The sequence below is a fragment of the Penicillium taxi genome (assembly GCF_028828555.1).
Source record: "Penicillium taxi strain IBT 34144 chromosome Unknown utg000005l_segment0_segment0, whole genome shotgun sequence".
Lineage (NCBI taxonomy): Eukaryota > Fungi > Ascomycota > Eurotiomycetes > Eurotiales > Aspergillaceae > Penicillium > Penicillium taxi.
In genome coordinates, this window is record NW_026643207.1 from 4,649,261 (window position 1) to 4,667,770 (window position 18,510).

General features: G+C 48.8%; 11 protein-coding genes across 11 annotated transcripts; 8 read left to right on the plus strand and 3 right to left on the minus strand.

Moving 5' to 3' along the window:
* Positions 1-22: 22 nt before the first annotated feature.
* N7495_009004 (amidohydrolase family protein) lies at positions 23-1,086 on the plus strand (the record flags this gene model as incomplete). The annotated part of the gene is made up of 2 exons (XM_057211655.1): positions 23-324; positions 372-1,086. 2 exons carry the CDS (start codon positions 23-25, stop codon positions 1,084-1,086), a joined length of 1,017 nt encoding a protein of 338 aa, XP_057061198.1.
* A 418-nt stretch (positions 1,087-1,504) lies between these two features.
* Positions 1,505-2,496, minus strand: N7495_009005 (uncharacterized protein; the record flags this gene model as incomplete). The annotated part of the gene is made up of 2 exons (XM_057211656.1): positions 1,505-1,817; positions 1,883-2,496. 2 exons carry the CDS (start codon positions 2,494-2,496, stop codon positions 1,505-1,507), a joined length of 927 nt encoding a protein of 308 aa, XP_057061199.1.
* A 491-nt stretch (positions 2,497-2,987) lies between these two features.
* N7495_009006 (E3 ubiquitin-protein ligase MARCH) lies at positions 2,988-3,858 on the minus strand (the record flags this gene model as incomplete). The annotated part of the gene is made up of 2 exons (XM_057211657.1): positions 2,988-3,131; positions 3,190-3,858. The coding sequence occupies 2 exons, from the start codon at positions 3,856-3,858 to the stop codon at positions 2,988-2,990; spliced, it is 813 nt and encodes a 270-aa protein (XP_057061200.1).
* Positions 3,859-4,134: 276 nt separating this feature from the next.
* On the plus strand, positions 4,135-5,188 carry pre8 (proteasome core particle subunit alpha 2; the record flags this gene model as incomplete). The annotated part of the gene is made up of 5 exons (XM_057211658.1): positions 4,135-4,178; positions 4,234-4,253; positions 4,310-4,360; positions 4,416-5,009; positions 5,070-5,188. The coding sequence occupies 5 exons, from the start codon at positions 4,135-4,137 to the stop codon at positions 5,186-5,188; spliced, it is 828 nt and encodes a 275-aa protein (XP_057061201.1).
* A 577-nt stretch (positions 5,189-5,765) lies between these two features.
* N7495_009008 (uncharacterized protein) lies at positions 5,766-6,740 on the plus strand (the record flags this gene model as incomplete). The annotated part of the gene is made up of 1 exon (XM_057211659.1): positions 5,766-6,740. One exon carries the CDS (start codon positions 5,766-5,768, stop codon positions 6,738-6,740), a length of 975 nt encoding a protein of 324 aa, XP_057061202.1.
* A 27-nt stretch (positions 6,741-6,767) lies between these two features.
* On the minus strand, positions 6,768-8,008 carry N7495_009009 (uncharacterized protein; the record flags this gene model as incomplete). The annotated part of the gene is made up of 4 exons (XM_057211660.1): positions 6,768-6,971; positions 7,029-7,551; positions 7,731-7,917; positions 7,966-8,008. The coding sequence occupies 4 exons, from the start codon at positions 8,006-8,008 to the stop codon at positions 6,768-6,770; spliced, it is 957 nt and encodes a 318-aa protein (XP_057061203.1).
* A 483-nt stretch (positions 8,009-8,491) lies between these two features.
* N7495_009010 (MOSC domain protein) lies at positions 8,492-9,733 on the plus strand (the record flags this gene model as incomplete). Its single annotated transcript, XM_057211661.1, has 1 exon — positions 8,492-9,733. The coding sequence occupies one exon, from the start codon at positions 8,492-8,494 to the stop codon at positions 9,731-9,733; it is 1,242 nt and encodes a 413-aa protein (XP_057061204.1).
* A 1,175-nt stretch (positions 9,734-10,908) lies between these two features.
* Positions 10,909-12,337, plus strand: N7495_009011 (stearoyl-CoA 9-desaturase sdeA; the record flags this gene model as incomplete). The annotated part of the gene is made up of 2 exons (XM_057211662.1): positions 10,909-11,146; positions 11,208-12,337. 2 exons carry the CDS (start codon positions 10,909-10,911, stop codon positions 12,335-12,337), a joined length of 1,368 nt encoding a protein of 455 aa, XP_057061205.1.
* A 518-nt stretch (positions 12,338-12,855) lies between these two features.
* On the plus strand, positions 12,856-15,067 carry N7495_009012 (M3 family metallopeptidase; the record flags this gene model as incomplete). The annotated part of the gene is made up of 2 exons (XM_057211663.1): positions 12,856-14,160; positions 14,213-15,067. The coding sequence occupies 2 exons, from the start codon at positions 12,856-12,858 to the stop codon at positions 15,065-15,067; spliced, it is 2,160 nt and encodes a 719-aa protein (XP_057061206.1).
* Positions 15,068-15,761: 694 nt separating this feature from the next.
* Positions 15,762-16,294, plus strand: N7495_009013 (uncharacterized protein; the record flags this gene model as incomplete). The annotated part of the gene is made up of 2 exons (XM_057211664.1): positions 15,762-15,960; positions 16,011-16,294. 2 exons carry the CDS (start codon positions 15,762-15,764, stop codon positions 16,292-16,294), a joined length of 483 nt encoding a protein of 160 aa, XP_057061207.1.
* Positions 16,295-17,113: 819 nt separating this feature from the next.
* N7495_009014 (glycoside hydrolase family 5 protein) lies at positions 17,114-18,498 on the plus strand (the record flags this gene model as incomplete). The annotated part of the gene is made up of 3 exons (XM_057211665.1): positions 17,114-17,875; positions 17,969-18,383; positions 18,437-18,498. 3 exons carry the CDS (start codon positions 17,114-17,116, stop codon positions 18,496-18,498), a joined length of 1,239 nt encoding a protein of 412 aa, XP_057061208.1.
* Between the last annotated feature and the right edge of the window lie 12 nt (positions 18,499-18,510).

Here is an 18,510-nt window from a genome sequence, read left to right on the forward strand (position 1 = left end):
AGGAGCAGGTCATAGGTTCATAATGCTGGGAAAGATCGTCCTCGAAGAAGCCTTCGCGCTTCCCCGCTTCGAAGAAAAGACAAGATGGTGGGCGGGTCTCTTCGCCACGGATATCGAAAAACATGTCGCCGAAATCACAGATGTCGACTCCATCCGTCTGAACTTTGCCGAGCGCTACGGCGTCGGTCTCCAAATCCTTTCATATACCGCGCCAGGTGTGCAGGATATTTGGGATCCAAAGGATGCGCAGGCACTAGCTGTGGAGATAAACGATTATATCGCCGAGAAGGTCCAAGCTAAGCCGGACCGATTCGCTGCATTCGCGTATGTAATCTTCATCTTTCTGTTACTCGCAAATCTGATTAGAATAGAACTCTGTCCATGCATGACCCCAAAGAAGCGGCGCAGGAACTTCGTCGCTGCGTGACAAAGTACGGTTTCCTCGGTGCGCTTGTGAATGACACCCAGCGCGCCGGACCAGACGGGGACGATATGATCTTCTACGACAACGAGAAGTGGGATCCCTTCTGGCAGACATGCATAGAGCTAGACGTGCCCTTGTACCTCCATCCCCGAAACCCAACAGGTACAATCTACGACAAACTCTGGGCAGACCGAAAATGGCTCGTTGGCCCTCCACTCTCATTTGCGCAGGGCGTAAGTCTCCACGTACTAGGAATGGTAACGAACGGCGTCTTCGACCGAAACCCAAAACTGCAGGTGATACTCGGCCACCTGGGCGAGCACATCCCCTTCGACATGTGGCGTATAAATCACTGGTTCGAAGACCGGAAGAAACTGCTTGGGCTGCGAGAGACGTGCAAGAAGACTATCCGTGAGTATTTTGCGCAGAATCTTTGGATTACTACTTCTGGTCACTTTTCTACTACTACGTTGAACTTTTGTATGGCTGAGGTTGGGTCTGATCGGATTTTGTTCTCGATTGATTATCCGTTCGAGACGTTCGAGGATGGGTGTGTTTGGTTTGATCGGGCCGAGATGTCTGATACTGATCGGGCGAAGATTGGGAGGGAGAATGCTAAGAAATTGTTCAAGTTGGGGGCTTATAAGGATAGTACTGCTTGATATGTGGTAGCTTCACTTGGCCAAGCTACTTCCAATATAACATGAATTGTCACTGTCAATTGACCTCCAGGGCTGTGACATTTAGTACATTTACTGATAGACTACGTTCAGAAATTGTCTCACAACCCCGGGAATTCGACAAAAGCATCATAATAATCTCAATTAAACTAACCATCAGGATTAAAGAGACTAAAAACTGGCACCCGATCTCATCCATTCTCACTATTATCCACCCGGGAATTAGCGTTGATAGAAAAGTAAGGTGCAGGTGCCATCGAGAGGAGACAAGCTTCAACGGAAAACAAAGCACTAAAACCCCAAACGCCATCCATCACTATCGTGGCTCATTGCAGTCATGGTTCTCAGATCAATCGTAAATCATGGTAGACGAAAGGCTGTCAGACACATCACAAACTCTTCACATATGTTCATCTTCAGCCATGGCTACCATGGCCTCTTTGTGCACATCGTCCATGACACAAGAGAAGAACTCGGTCCGGATGCGCAGCAATGCATCTCGGTAAATAGCATAGTTATGAATGGAGTGCAATATCTTTTCCCAGATAAAATGAATGGATTGTGTGATGCGAAGGCGGCCCATATCCACAACAGGTTCTTTCGTAGTATACTCACTGCGGCGGTCGAGAAAGAGGTTGTGAATCCATTCGTCGAACATGGCCATGTACAAGGAGAGCAGTTTTTCTTCGAGTACACGGGGTGATCGTAGATGACTTTCCGGTGATTAATCGGTCAATCTGGGTTCAGCAAGAGAAAAGGGAATAAGAAAGAGACTTACGCGCTGACGACAGATACCATTCGCTTATACTGCACCATTGGCGGCACGTCCTCTTCACGCAACATGGCAAGAACGTTAGAGACATTGGAGGCCGTGTTGACTAGATCCTGAAGCATGTTGTCGACCCAGGTGAAGTAGTTCATCATAGTAGTAGCGATCTCCATGCCATCCTCCACATCAACAGGGTGAATAAAGCATTCTGTGTGTTTAAACAGGATGTACTGCAAGCGCATGACCATATTGGTCAGGGCAATGAAGCGCCCACGAGCCGAATCGGCCAATTGGGGATGCGCGAGATGATCCTTCACGTCCTCAAGCAAGTTGAGCTTCTTATCAGACTGTCCAACTGCGACATAGACATTGGGCTCGACGACGTTGGTGCGGATGTCCTCTGTCAATGCAGCCATGAAGTTCTCGCTGTATTCAACGGAGCACTGCATTTCAGACTCTTTCATGGTCTCATCTTCTTCTTTGTATTCGGGGAACGGAGAGGTTGAGCGATCGGAATCGGCGGAGCTCACGCGAAGCTTGCGAATAGAATCGAGAAGGGAAACAGGGAAAGTTTCCTCCTCCATCGGGAAGGCAGGCTCCTCCATCTGGAAAGAAGTCTCCATCTGGATGGGATCCTCAATCGTGAATATCAGATTCACGGTTAGAGGTGAAAAATGAAATGAGGGTGGGATGGATGACAGTAAGATGAAAAGAGAGAAAATTCGAAGTGAGATACTTGGAGGGTAAACAAAACATTGAATTTTGAAAACAAAAAAAAGAATAATAATATTATCTGGTAAAACGACTGCTTAAGATTATGAATTTACCAAACTACTCCAATATTCAAAACGCGTTAAGTCATCACTAAAAGTGAAAGCGCCTTCTGATGAATTGAAGAGAGTAAAATGGCCCTGTCTTCCCCTTGGCAGCTACCTGAATAACGAAATAGGCCAGCGACAAGGGAACAAAACGCTCCCAGCGTTACCAGCACAATTTCTCAGGTAGACTGGATCAAGAGTTAAAGAAGACATAAGTAAGTTCTTCGCACAGTGACTAATCGACGTGTCATTGAAAAGGAAGCACGGCAACTTAAGATAGTGCGAGATGTTGGGATTTAATCCGTCTTGGAATGATGAGAATCCTCGGGTTTAACTTCTAGATCATCATCGTCGTCCTCTTCCAGTGGGACGTCCATGACTCTCTCGCCAGCCTTTTCTAGGGTTCGTTTACTCCAGGATCTTACACCTTTGTAAACAGTCTGTTGGGGGGTTAGTTAGGAAGAGAAGGAAGAGCTATGATCATCCAGCTCTACATACCCAGAGAAAAGTGCCAACCCCTGCAACAATAACCACCCAGTTCAAGGCGGCAAGTCGGTTGCGACCAGTGGAACGACCATTCGTTACAGTACGCAGGTTCCAATGCCACGGAGAAAGGGTAAAAATTGCTTTGAGGAACGAAGCAAGACCAAGCGTAGCGAAGCCTTTGACGAAATGTTCAAGCCATGAGGCATCTTCATTGACAATCTCGTCGTATATATCGTCAATAGGCCCAAGGTAAAAGTCAATGATAGGGTCAGCAATGAAACCAAGTAAGAATATTGTGATGAATAAGATTGCAATTGTGAGAGAGATCTGTGTGGCTGTACTACTGATCCATCGAGCCCATGTCAAACGCCCGAGCTGATATTGAAATCCGCATGTTGGGCATTGCCAGAAGTTTCGAGTACCATACCCGGGGTCAGCGTGGCGCCATGCTTGAAGACATCCTTCGTGGACATAACGCGAGGAGCCTTTGCATTTACATGGACGTAGCAAGCGACCTAGTTCTGGATCTTCAGATTCATACACCACACGAGGTCTCTGGAGAAATTCTGATGGTTGTAGGGTTGGCAGCACGGTTTCCAAGCAGATGCGACAGATGCGTGGGGGGTAGCTCTGCTCTGATCCTAGCCCCGGCGAATCCGACTCATTGCTTGGGGACTGCATAGCATATGTTCAAGATGGTCATTATTGTTGCGTAAGAATTTTTGTTAATTTTCTTATGCCACAAGGGAAGTTGGAAAGAGAAAAAGGACAGAAAAGCGGAAAGGAGCAAACAATGAACGCTAAACCCAATCGATCTCACCGCCTTTGAGCAGCAGCTCAGCTCAGTTGTACCGCGTCAAACGTCACCCCGTCTGCCTACAGCTTCCCCTTCTTACCTTTTCCCATCCTCGATCTCCTTGATATTGAGCGTTTGTGTGTATTGACAACAGAATTATCATGGCGGACCGTTATTCTTTCTCGTTGACTACTTTCTCGCCCAGGTATGATAACTCTCCATCTCCACTCTTATGTCCAAGTGCTAATCATCATCAACAGTGGAAAGCTGGTTCAGATCGGTAAGAATCGAGTTGATCAGCCAACAGTTTACAGTGGCTAACACGTCTCACATCAGAGTATGCTCTCAATGCAGTGAACCAGGGTGTCACAGCCCTCGGCATCAAAGGTATATTGATTGAAATTCATCAACGACGAAAGTTGACGAGCTAACTTTCCCGAAGCCACCAATGGAATTGTTCTTGCAACCGAAAAGAAATCTTCCTCGCCGCTTATCGATCCCCCCTCGCTCTCTAAGATCTCGCTGATCACTCCGGATATTGGCATGGTTTACGCTGGTATGGGACCCGATTACCGCGTGCTGGTGGACAAGGCCCGAAAAGTGTCACACACTGGCTACAAGCGCGTCTACAACGAATACCCACCAACTCGGATACTGGTGCAAGATGTTGCCCGGGTGGTGCAGGAGGCCACTCAGTCTGGTGGTGTGCGGCCGTACGGTGTCAGCTTGCTGATTGCCGGTTGGGACGAGGGCGTCGAGCCAGAGGCTGTCAAGAAGACCGATTCACCTGAGGAGTCGGCTCCTGGCAAGACCGGTGGTATTCTCAAGGGTGGACCTAGCTTGTATCAGGTCGATCCCAGCGGCAGCTACTACCCTTGGAAGGCTACAGCCATTGGTAAGCACGCCACTAGTGCTAAGACGTTCCTAGAGAAGCGATACACAGAGGGTTTGGAGCTGGAAGATGCTATCCACATTGCCCTGTTGACACTCAAGGAGACAATCGAGGGTGAGATGAACGGAGACACAATAGAAATTGGTATGTTTGTCCCCACATTAAATATCCCTACAGTGAATAATTCAGAACTAACTGAAAAAGGCATTGTCGGCCCGCCAGCAGACCACTTGCTTGGCTATGAAGGTGTTGAAGGATCTCAGGGACCTCGATTCCGAAAGTTGACCAAGGAACAGATCGAGGATTACTTGACCAACCTATGAGTGATGGGCATATGATAGAATTGAATGACACTTTCTATTTTTCCATCTATATTCCATTTCTTATTTTCCCAAACCCAAGCCCGCATGGGCAACTACTTTGACATGTGCAGATGCGGATGCCCATAGAGAGTGATTTCACTTCCATCGGGCAGAGCCTGTAACCGAGACGATGTGCTTGTTGGTCCGTGACATCCCTGTCAGTCAAATATGAGCTCCGATTGTGTGTGAATTCTCCATACTCCGTACAGACTGTAGACTACACCTGCATCTAAAAGCCACCCGGCTATTTTATCCATCTCCAACCCATCCTACATCAGGGCAACTCTTTGTTTTCTTGCCTTCTTTTCCCCCTTTCTACATGAACACAGATTACTCGGACAGAGAGAGCGCAATCAAAAGAGAGGCTTGTTTCCTTTCTCCTCACACTCCCCCAGTTTGTACCTCTGTATCACCAAGCCCATCTCGTTCGATATCCCATGGAGAATGTTCGTCTACCAGACGGGGTGAACTAGGCTGGTTGAGTCTATTCGCCGTAGTTTCGTATTGCTTCCTCTGCCACCGTCACGGCCTGGTAGCCATGTCTGAATTCCCCCAGGACCTGCTAGACGGGATCTCAGGTTCTCTAGCGACGGAAGGCGACATTCTCCAGATGATTCTGATAACCTTCATCGGTCTATCCTGCTACAATGTCGCCGAGCTGCTCGTTCTAGTCCCGGCCACATTCCATCGCTGGTGCGGACTTTATTTCTGGTCGCTACTAGCATCGGCCTGTATAGGCGTCGTTCCGTATTCGATTGGCTTCATGATGAAGTTCTTCACTCACACTGATTCAGTGCTCTCGGTTACTGTATTGACAGTCGGGTGGTGGACAATGGTGACGGGTCAGTCGATCGTGCTGTACTCTCGGCTGCATCTTGTGCTGCGCGATGAGAAGATTCTCCGTCGTGTGCTCTGGCTCATTATCACAAATTTCTTCCTGCTGCACGTTCCGACTACTATTCTGACCTATGGTGCCAACATATTGCATACTGGTGATATTTCCTGGATTCGTGGGTACAATACTATGGAAAAGATCCAGTTGACAGGCTTCACTATTCAGGAGAGTCTTATATCGACACTATATGTGTGGGAGACGGTGAAGCTGCTTCGTTTGGGTGCTGATGCTACGACTCGGCCTGACTCGCGCTCTATTATGTACCAGTTGATTGGAATCAATTTTGCTATTGTGGCCATGGATCTGTTGCTACTTAGCCTGCAATTTGCGAATTTTTATGCCGTCCAGATCACAATGAAGGGATTCATATACTCGCTTAAGCTCAAGCTTGAGTTTGCCGTTCTGGGCCGCTTGGTCGATCTCATTCAGGGCTCGAGACATCCTATCTCTATTGCTATCGCTGATACATTGCCTCTCTGCTCCTTTCAGCGCGTGCCGGAGACGTCGGAGCGCTCTGAGGAGCGGGCCTGCGATGGGTCAAAATATACACTGGGTCCACCGGATGTGGAGCATGTAGTAGAGAGCCGGAGTTGCGTCGAGGTTGCGGATTTGTCGTGATCGTGATATTGAGATCTTGTTGTATATTCACGCCTCATTTTCTAATGTATCATTCATCCACTCATACCCTTCGTCTGACTCTTCATCCTGGCTATCGGCGATTTCAGCCTCAGCTTTTCTCTTGCGGGTTGGTGTCGGCTCTAGAACATCAGGAAGAGGTTGAGGGAGAGCAGGGGAGCTCTGATGTGGAGAATCATGCTCGGGTGATCTCTCAGGCTCTCGAATACCATCCTATAGCATATACCGTTAGATCGTGACCACTCGTCCATCCGAAAAAGGGAGCGGTACCGCTTCAATCCGAAATTGAACAATCAACTCAGCCATCCGAACAGGCAAAATCCTCCCAGCCCGCTTCGTAATTTCTGCAAATCTAGCATCAGGAAGATCCCGATACAGCACAATGCGCGTCTGGACACAATTCTCCCAGCCACCGCCCGCCAGCACAGGATGCAGCGTAGCGCGCGGTTGGCCCTTTATTTTAGTATGCGTCTGATTGATAGCCAGCACGGCGATATTGCGCGAAGCGAGACTGGTCAAGTGCGTGGCTAATTCGCTGGATACGTTCCACTTGCGATTAAGCAGCCATTGCAGCTGGGCCTTGTCGGTGATTTTGCCCTGGGCGAGTCGGTCTTTTAGATCTGCTGCGTTAGGGAAGTAGGCTGGGAAGAGAGATGAGACTGTATCAACTACTATTAGGGATGTTGAGCTTGGTGGGAAGTTGGCTGGTGGTTGGAGTAGTAGAGCTAGAAGGTGTGGTAGAGTTGGTGTGCGGAAATAGATCAGGTTGTCTAGCTCTTTTACTGATTGTAATCTTGTCTTTGGTATTGGGGCACCCGTATCTATTAATTTTTAATATTTTTTGTTGATGGGGGATGGATTCACATACCGATCCAAACTACTTTGCCGCCATCGCGGAGTGCATTGGCGGTGACGCTCAGTCTACTAATTGTTAGGGATGGCAGCAGCCCTGAAGCTCGGATCCTCACTTACGCCAGTGAGGTCTTGCCTACACCTGGTGGACCGAATACTTCTGTGACTTGACCGCGCAGAATCCCACCCGGCCCTTGATCCGACGCGCTCAACACTTGGTCCAGACGCGCCACGCCGGTGGAAACTGGCTCGTGGCCTATAGCTAGCTCATTGAGAGACTGTGAGGCCGATATTGAAATCACGGGTCCTGGACATTGTCATTATGGGTTCTGGGTCCATTTCCGTCACGACTTACGCGTGTCTTGGCTGAGACCGAGGAGGTCGGCGTTGGTGCTCATCGCATCCGGGAACTGGTGAGTGTTGAAGGGATTTTCATGAAGCTAACACTCGAGATTTCACTATGACACTTTGTCGTCACTCTTCATTCTCTCTCTACCTCTGCCACTTCTTGGCGTTCCCCTTCCGTATTAGTGCTCACCACCTCGCTGCTTTTGCTCCATGAGTACAATGCAGTCCACCCCTGACATTATGGTCCGTACCTAGCCGAACCCTCATAGATTGATAAAACTTACATAGTACCTAAGTACCCAGAGCGCACTCACCTGCTCTAGGTGCGGTAAAATAGGGCATAATATTAAAAAGTGTCAGAATCGTGTTATATAGTCAATTTTATGGAGCTTTAGTTCTTGAATCTAGGATTAAATTTGTCAATTTGAAATATTGATGGGGCAGAGGAAATATCGTATAGTGACAAAGTGTGGACGGAGTGGGCCCTCAGAAACGATGCATTGATTTTCACTCCCACCATCGTGTCATTAGCTATGGCCTGGGATGGGAATGCTCTCATATGGGCATTGATCTGTATTGTACCCTTACTACTCCTCTACCGACCCCAATCACCGCCAAGAGGATGTCGCCGACTCGGTCTAAAAGGCCAAAGCAATCTGCACGATGAGTTTGATCGAAAATACCGCCAGGGTGTACAATCTACAGCCTCTATCAATGGCGAGCCAGCCTGGCGCGTCAAAGCGCTCTTCACCTACCCGTTGAAATCATGCGGTGGAATCGAACTGCAAGAATCCGATGTCGTCGCTACAGGCCTGAAATGGGACCGACAGTTCGTCTTCGCCCAGCATAGCGCCGACGGTTGGACCTGTCGCACACTACGCAATGCAGGTTTTCAGCGTCTGGCTCACATCCATCCGGAGGTTTGGATCCCAGACCCATCTGCCTCGGATTACCATCCATCTCTGCCAGAAGTGAAGTCGCATGGTGTAATGATCATCTCGTTCCCGTGTCCTCCACTACCAGGTCGCATTGGGTCCTTGATATCTAGAGTGGCAATGGACGTTGGGCTGCTCAAATCCACCCACTCATTCCGTATTCCACTCTACCCAGAAGATGAATCTTACCCGCTCACCCCAGTCAAAATCTGGAAAGACAAACCTCTCGCCTACGATTATGGACGTTTACTCCCACCATCATTACACACATACCTAGGCTTTGATCCCAAAACCTCCCCACTCTCCCTCCTCCGCGCATGTCCCCAGCATAGCCGTGAAATCTTCCGCAACGCCCCTTGCAAAGAAAAAATCGGTTTCCAACCAAAAACAGCCTTTGCAGACGCGTACCCAATTCACATGCTCAACCTAGCAAGCCATCACGACGTGGCATCCCGCTGCACGAGTATACCGAACCTAAGTATTCGGCGGTTCCGGGCTAATATTGTGATCCAGGGCCCGGGTGCTTTTGAAGAGGATTTTTGGACGAAGCTACTTATTGGAAATGTTGAGGTTTATGCGGCTTGTCGGACTGTGCGTTGTAAATTACCTAATGTTGATCCGGATACTGGGGAGAGACATTTGGTTGAGCCGGATCGGACGTTGAAGGCTTATCGTAGGATCGATGATGGCGATCGAACCAATGCTTGCTTGGGCATGCAGCTCGTTCCTACTATTGAGGAGTTTTGTGTGCGTGTCGGCGATGGGATTGAGGTTTTGGAGGTCGGGGAGCATCGGTATATTAAGATGCTGACACCTGGAGAAAAGGTTGAGGGTGTTTAGGCCGTGGGACTTCGGGACATAGATAGCGTAAGATAGGTGTATTATTGTAGAATAAAATGATTAGAACAATGTACAGAGTGGTATTGATAATTAGATAGGTTCACCATACTGATAACACAATATGCAGGGGTGAGAGCGATGTGAGTGACCCCACCTAAGTAGTCCACTGGTTCCACTCCCAGGGCTGTACCTAGATGATGTGGAGTACGTAGTAGGTATTTCTGTACGTCTAACATTGCCCTCTTTTCGACTTGCCTAGTTGTTGGTTGACCATTGATGTTAATTGTGCCACCTCCTTGTTAATGGCTCGTTCAGTTCGCCCCAATGTCCAAGCTTGGAATGTGTTGGGTATGGTTTTGCCACTAAAGAACTAGATCGACATGGATTCGATGGAGTTCTTGAGGGGTTGATAAGAGGATCGACCGGCGGAAGGAACTAGATGATTCCGACATTTGTTTTGACTTCTTGATTGACTTTGTTTGGATTATAGATTGAAGATTCCAAGGTTCCAAGGTTGAAGGTTGAATAGATTACTCCTTCCATAGCATTTCGTTGGGTGGTCACGTGGTAATATCAGTCATCGGCTATAGCACAATACAGTCAGTATGATTTGTTGATTGATATCTGTTCCACAATCTATAACGTCAATCTCCATAATCCGTACTTATGCATATACTGTGTCAACAATATAATACAAGGTTGGTGGCACCATATAAGTTACTTCAGAATATAAGCTTGGAATAATGGGCTGACATTCACCTCGGTATTTTAATATCCGGTTACAGAATAGGAAGGATTAGCAGGTATGATACCGCCGGAGTAGTCACGAATGTCAAGCCTGAGGCCACAAAGTGTTGGGGCGGGACCCAACATTCAGAATTTCTTCATCTCGCCACTCGGGGACCTGACACTAAGGAAGATACAAATTCCACTCAATCGATCTTCTTTTCCTTTCAATTGTCTGACCACACCTCACCTTGTGATTTGTTGTCTTTGGTTTTTTCGTTCGTTCTGATTCGTCTTGCACACTTCTTCCCCATATCCGTTGATTAAGCCGTTTCCCTGGCCCCCCAACGTTGGTCTGCCGACCAAGTGGGCCCCCCCCATATAAAAAAAGAGCCTACCCGGCTCTTCCTTCTCTCTTTTCACACACATCCGACACACCCAATCTCATCATGTCGACTAAGGCTGATGCTGTTCGTCCTCGGGCAACAGAAACTAAGAAGGTGCATATCGCCGATACCCCGATCACCCGTCGCAACTGGCACAAGCATGTCGACTGGCTCAATGTGTTCTTCATCCTGGGCATTCCGGCTATGGGCTTCGTCGCGGCCTTCTGGACACATTTGTACCTTAAGACTGCTATTTGGGCTCTGTTATACTACTTCTGCACTGGTCTTGGAATCACTGCTGGTAAGTTGGCACGAGAAAGAAGATGTGTGAAGAGAATTTTTCGACTGACTCATTTTCATAGGTTACCATCGTCTGTGGGCTCACTCCTCTTATTCCGCTACTATGCCTTTGCAAGTCATGCTCGCTCTTTTCGGTGCTGGTGCCGTTGAGGGCTCCATCCGCTGGTGGTCCCGCGGCCACCGTTCCCACCACCGTTACACCGACACTGAGAAGGACCCTTACTCCGTCCGCAAGGGTTTCTGGTATTCCCACATCGGCTGGATGGTCATGAAGCAGAACCCCAAGCGCATTGGCCGTTCCGACATCACCGATCTGAACGAGGACCCCCTCGTCGTCTGGCAACACCGCAACTACATCAAGTGTGTCTTCATTATGGGACTCTTGTTCCCTATGTTGGTGGCTGGTCTTGGCTGGGGTGACTGGAAGGGTGGATTCGTCTACGCTGGTATTCTCCGCATCTTCGTTGTCCAGCAGGCCACCTTCTGCGTTAACTCCCTTGCCCACTGGCTCGGTGATCAGCCCTTCGACGACCGTAACTCACCCCGTGATCACCTTATCACTGCTTTTGTCACTCTCGGCGAGGGATACCACAACTTTCACCACGAGTTCCCTTCGGACTACCGTAACGCTATCCAATGGTTCCAGTACGATCCTACGAAGTGGTCCATTTGGGTCTGGAAGCAGCTCGGTCTCGCCTACGATCTTAAGCAGTTCCGCGCCAACGAGATCGAGAAGGGTCGTGTTCAGCAGCTCCAGAAGAAGATTGACCAGAAGCGCGCCAAGCTCGACTGGGGCACTCCTCTCGACCAGCTCCCCGTTATGGAGTGGGATGACTATGTTGAGCAGTCCAAGAACGGCCGTGGTCTCATTGCTGTCGCCGGTGTTGTTCACGATTTGACCGATTTCATCAAGGACCACCCCGGTGGCAAGGCCATGATCACCTCCGGTATCGGAAAGGATGCTACTGCCATGTTCAACGGTGGTGTTTACTACCACTCCAACGCTGCCCACAACCTGCTTTCCACCATGCGTGTTGGTGTCATCCGCGGTGGCTGCGAGGTTGAGATCTGGAAGCGTGCTCAGAAGGAGAACCCCGAGTACGTTCGGGACGAAAATGGCAACCGCATCATCCGTGCTGGTCAACAGGTCACTAAGATGCCTGAGCCCATTCCCACCGCTGATGCTGCTTAAGCCAGCCTAATTCGGGATTTAAAAATTGACAAACAAGTCTTGCATATTGTGTTTGGGTGTTGGGAGTTTCCTTTTTCTTATCATTTCCTCGCTCGTCTTGTCTCCTGTGCTCTTAAAGCCCCTGTTATCTCGCATAGATAATCTCTCATGAATAGAAACGAAATTATCATATAGTCCTAACTACTTTGTACTCGAATTGTGAATAATTCCATTAGTAATTAGTAATGGTACATTTGCATATGCGCGGAAAGCTGGCAACGCATTGAATCTATCACCTGATAGGTGGGCCTTGTGTTGCATCTTGAAATACATTAGGTACTCCTACAGGTTTATTCTGCACCACCCAACACACCGTATTTACGTTCGCCCCCGTCACCATTGCTCTCACCGCTCGCCACCATCTCCTTATCCTCATCGTCGCCGTCATTGTGGCGCCATTCCTCCGTGCCCCCGCTCTCCGTCTCACGTCTGTGTTGGGTCACCTACGTAGCACTCCGCGATACCTGACGACTTCAAATATGGCTCCCGCTCACCTTCGGCGCCCGCCCCAAGCCCCGCCAATATTCACGGCAACCCCGCAATCAGTCGTTGCCGATGCAGAGCGTCTGATCAAGAGGTCCCGAGACGTCCAGGACAAGGTCGTTGCTGAAATCACGCCCGAGACAGCTGTCTTTGGCAATGTTTTGCTTCCGCTAGCTGAAGATGAGAATGATATGGGCCTCGAGACTCACATCATTGGCTTCTACCAGGCTGTATCAACCGATCAGAAGCTGCGCGATGCATCCTCTAAAGCTGAAGAGCTTATGGACGAGTTCTTTATCGAGTCTGTTATGCGTGATGATGTCTTCAAGCTGGTTGATGCTGCCTTGAACAAGAACGAGACTCTGGACCCAGAGTCTCGCCGTCTGCTGGAGAAGGAACACAAGAGCTTTGTCCGTAACGGACTCGGTCTGCCTGCTGGTCCTCTGCGTGCCCGGTTCAAGGAAATCAAGAAGCGGTTGAGTCAGTTGAGCATTGAATTCCAAAAGAATTTGAACGAGGAGAATGGCGGTATATGGTTCACTCCCGAGCAGTTGGACGGTGTTCCCGAGGATGTTCTCCAGGGTCTTAAGAAAGGTGAGGGCGAGAATGAGGGCAAGCTCTGGCTTACCTTCAAGTACCCGGATCTGTTCCCGACTATGAAGTACGCCAAGGACCCAGAGATCCGTCGACAGGTCATGATTTCCAACGAGAACAAGTGCAACCAGAACGTGCCTCTGTTCCGTGAGTCTATTGTGTTGCGTGATGAGGCTGCCCGTCTCATCGGCTACCCGAACCACGCTGCGTTCCGTATCGAAGATAAGATGGCCAAGACCCCTGAGACTGTTGATAAGTTCTTGGGAGATCTGCGCACTCGTCTGACTGCTGGTGGTAAAGCGGAAATTGAAATTTTGAAGAAGCTAAAGAAGGAGACTGAGCCTAATTCCGACGGCAACTACTACCTCTGGGACCATCGCTTTTATGATCGTCTCATGCTGGAGCGTGACTACCAGCTAGACCACCAACAAATCGCTGAGTACTTCCCGCTGCAAACTACCATTCAGGGTATGTTGAAAACCTTTGAGGAGCTCTTCGGCTTGGAGTTTGTGGAGATCGTTGGCGAGGACCGTGCTGCTATCGCTCCTACCGGGAAGGGCGATGACATCGTCTGGCACCAGGATGTACAGTTGTTTAGTGTGTGGAACGATGAAGGCGAGGGTAGTGGATTCGTTGGATACCTCTATCTGGACCTATTCCCGCGTGAGGGCAAGTATGGCCACGCTGCCAACTTTAACCTCCAACCGGTAGGCTACCCCATTTGTTCTGCGTTTTGTCTTCAAAATTAACTTCCTGTAGGGCTTCATCGCTCCCGGTGGCGCTCGCCGGTACCCAGCAACCGCACTAGTCTGCAACTTCACCAAGCCTACCGACAAGAAGCCTAGTCTACTAAAGCACGACGAAGTGGTGACCCTCTTCCACGAACTGGGCCACGGCATCCACGACCTTGTCTCGCGCACCATCTATTCCCGCTTCCACGGCACCAGCACCGTACGCGACTTTGTCGAAGCACCCAGCCAGATGCTGGAGAATTGGTGCTGGACCCCGTCACAGCTGCGGGCCTTGAGCCAGCACTACTCAACCCTCTCGCCCGAGTACCTTGCCGGATGGTATGAGTCCCAACAGAAGCGCAGCGGCGGCAAGACAGCCACAGGCCCACCATCAGAGAAGATCCCCGACGAAGTGATCGAGAACCTAATCCGAACTAAGCACGTCAACGACGCCCTCTTCAACCTGCGTCAGCTACACTTCGGCATCTTCGATATGAGCGTCCACGAACCGAAGAGCCACGCGTACATTGAATCCCTCCCCATATCTGCTACTTACAACCGTCTCCGCCACGAGATCACCCTCATGGACGGACCCGAGGCCGTAGGCGCCGGTGACGAATGGGGCCACGGTGAAGCTACCTTTGGCCACTTGATTGGTGGCTACGACGCCGGGTACTACGGCTATCTTAGCTCGCAGGTTTACTCGACTGACATGTTCTACACTGTTTTCAAGGATGAGCCCATGAACAAGGAGCATGGTCGTCGCTACCGCTACCAGGTCCTGGAGAAGGGTGGAAGTCAGGATGAGATGACGACTTTGACTAACTTCTTGGGTCGTGAGCCAAGCACTGATGCCTTTTACAAGGAGCTTGGACTTGCATAAATAGTTGCTAGATCTGAGATTGATCAATACAATTCATTCGTTTATTTGAACGAGAGAGCCATATCATTAGACTGTGATAAAGGTACCTTGAAGGGGTTACTGAGTGTTGTTGTTATTATATAATTCTGGATTATTAGTCCAAAGATGTCCAACCTTACATCAACCATCACCAAGTGGTCTAGTGGAACTGGACTATCCCATCTTCCTTGGTCTAGTGGTCATGATTTCCGCTTGTCATTAATACCGATAAGCGCGGGAGACCGGGGTTCGATTCCCCGAGGGAGAGATCTTTTTTGCATTTTTATTTCCTATTTATTGTTAGCAGGTTAGAGAAGTGTTCAGCGGGTTTAGAAGTTTGTTTAGTTTTATTTTGTTTTTATTATATTTTTCTTTCTAGGTTGTTTTCGTTTATTTCTGTTTATGTGTGTTTGCTGTTAACCTTTTCTGCTGATTGATACGAATGAGATGGTGATTAGATTGTGATAAGCCACCGCTTTCATCTTCGATTCTTCAGCTTTTCTTACCAAGGTCACTTTCTATTCTACTCGGATTGAATATAGGTATGAATCTCATACTACCACTCATATCATGGCTGGAAGCTAACCGCACCATCTAGATCCTGTCATAACCAAAACCAAACTCCAACAACAAGAACAATTCATCGCAAGATCCACCGAGGAACACTATCGCAAAAATGGCATCACAAATAGCCTCACCACGTCTCCCAATCCTTACACAACACTGCAATTTCTGCAATCACCTCCTCCTAGCAACAACCCGAAACCTCTCCACCCTCCCCCGCCGCGCCGGCGAGGCACAAGACAAAGCCCTAATCCTCCCCCTAGAAAACAACACCCAGCCCGACGTAGATCTTGAGGCAGAGAGCGAGCAAGGTCAAGAAAAATCTCACATACAACCCTGCTACTCGCGACCACGATACCAGATCGTCGGGCAACGGTGATTGACCGCCAGGACGGGATTGAAAAGAGGGTTTTGCTACGGTGTGGTCGGTGTCGGGTTGTTGTTGGGTATTATCTAGATAAAGTCCATTGGGAGAAGGACAAGATGAAAGAGGTTGAGGAAGGTGGTGGTGAGGGTGATGATGCGGATCAGGAGAGGCCGCCAGCTGTTTATATCTTACCTGGAGCTTTGATTGAGACGGGGGATTTGGGTGAGGGAGTCGGGGTTGGGGAGGTTGAGTGGAGGAGCTGGAATGGTTCTTCTTAGATCCTATTGTTGATCTTTGGGACAAATAAACACTGAGCTCTCGATTTGAACCATAGTTTGGTTTTCATACATACGCACATCCTCAGGGACGATGTTCTAGTCGGGCATATCAATCGAATGCGACTTGTGCCCACTCCATCTCTTTTTTTTTTTCTTTTTTTCTTTTGAATGTTTTAATCAGCTCCCAAAGTCTCTACGTCCACAGTTCTAGATTCAACTGTCGATCAGCAGCTGGGCAAGGCTGAAACTCTATAGAGATTAGCCCTACAAGATCTCAACCCCTTAACTACTTGGCTTTATATGTTATATATACTAGGCTACTAGGTAACTTTTGGTCAATACATTATTGTGTCTTGGCCGAGGCCAATTATTCATTCTTCTCAACCCTGTCATGCTCGCGATAGAGCCTAGACAAGCTCGCAGTTGTTGTTCTCTCAGGTGTGTGGAATAACTACTCATAGAAGGTAACAGCTTCCATCGTAAATTAATTCGAAACTGCCTTCATTTAGAATTTGTAACCTTGAACATGCCAGAATCGCAAGGGTCAATTATTGTAACGCCCCTTGGTATCAAAGCAGACTCTAAACTGCGAAGGAAGGGAACTGACACAAGCTAAGACGAAGAAAGATTGGTCAAAGGATCCCACCATACCCAATGCGGTAACAGCCTCTATTAAGGACTGTATGGAATGGATGGACGTACCTACTAGACCATACTAATTCCAGATGTAATTTAACAGGACCTTTGGCAATTAGACTCATGGATTGTTATCAATGGCTATATAGACTAAGTCAGGGTCCTACTTGAGCACCCCATCATATGTCACCTTGGATCAACTACATTGAGCCGTTAATTATGGGCCTTTCCCTCAGGCTCACCGTGATCACTGCGCTCTCTACACTAGCAGCAGCCTGGCTACCCTCAAACAAAACAATCACCTCAATCAATGGAACAAATCTGTTCTCTTCCTCTAACAATAAGATCCGTGGCGTGAACCTCGGAACCCAGTTCGTCTTCGAGCCATGGATCGCCAGTTCCGCCTGGGAAAAAATGGGATGCGGTGCTGCAGGCGCTAAATCCGAATCTGAATGTGTCAAGGCACTCGGGCAAGCAGAAGCAAACACCACATTCGCCAATCACTGGGCCACATGGATTACAAAAGATGATATCACCGAGATTGCCAAGCTCGGACTTAACACTGTTCGCATACCAGTTGGATACTGGATCCGAGAGGATCTCGTATACTACTACGAGTCCTTTCCCCAGGGCGGGCTTGAATACCTTCAAGAGCTTTGTGGGTGGGCTAGTGATGCTGGTTTGTACATTATTATGGATCTGCATGCTACCCCTGGGGCACAAACACCTGATAACTCTAACACGGGGCAACTGATCTCTGAGGCTGGCTTCTTTGTGAATCACCAGTATGAGCGAGCGTTCAGGTTTCTTGAGTGGATGACGTCTCTCATCCACTCTACGACTGAGTTTCGGAATGTTGGCATGCTGGAGATTGTCAATGAGCCTGTTCGAGATTCTGCGATGGATATCTCGATGCGGAAAGTTTATTATCCTCAAGCCTTTAAGGTATTTTCACCCTATCCCATGAGAGAGCTATAGTTCCTAAGCTATGGAACAGCCTCTCGATATCTCGGTATGGAGCTAACAATTATCCAATAGCGCATCCGAGCCGCCGAGGCGAATGCCAACATTGAAAAATCTGACTACGTCCACATCCAAATGATGGATAAGCTCTGGTGGGCTGGTGAGCCGACAGAATACCTAGACGACACATACTATGCCGCATTCGACGACCACCGCTACCTCAAATACGCGGATGTCACCGTTTCCCAGGAAAGCTACCTGAGTACATCATGCAGTGACAACCTAGATGCAAACACACCTACAATAGTTGGTGAATGGAGTCTGTCTCCTCCAGATGATGTCGAGAAGACGGACGAGTGGGAGGTCTCGTCTAATCTCGGTTTCTACAAAAAATGGTTCGCGGCTCAGGCCCTCTCGTATGAGAAGCAAGAAGGTTGGGTGTTTTGGACTTGGAGGACACAGCTTAGTGACCCTCGTTGGTCCTATTTCGGTATGTTATGTCCTTAGAGCTATAAAGATGAATGGTTGCTGACCTTTTGATAGATGCTTATAATGCTGGGATTATCCCGTTGGATCTGAACACATTGGAATCTCCTTGCAATTAGCCAGTATCAACG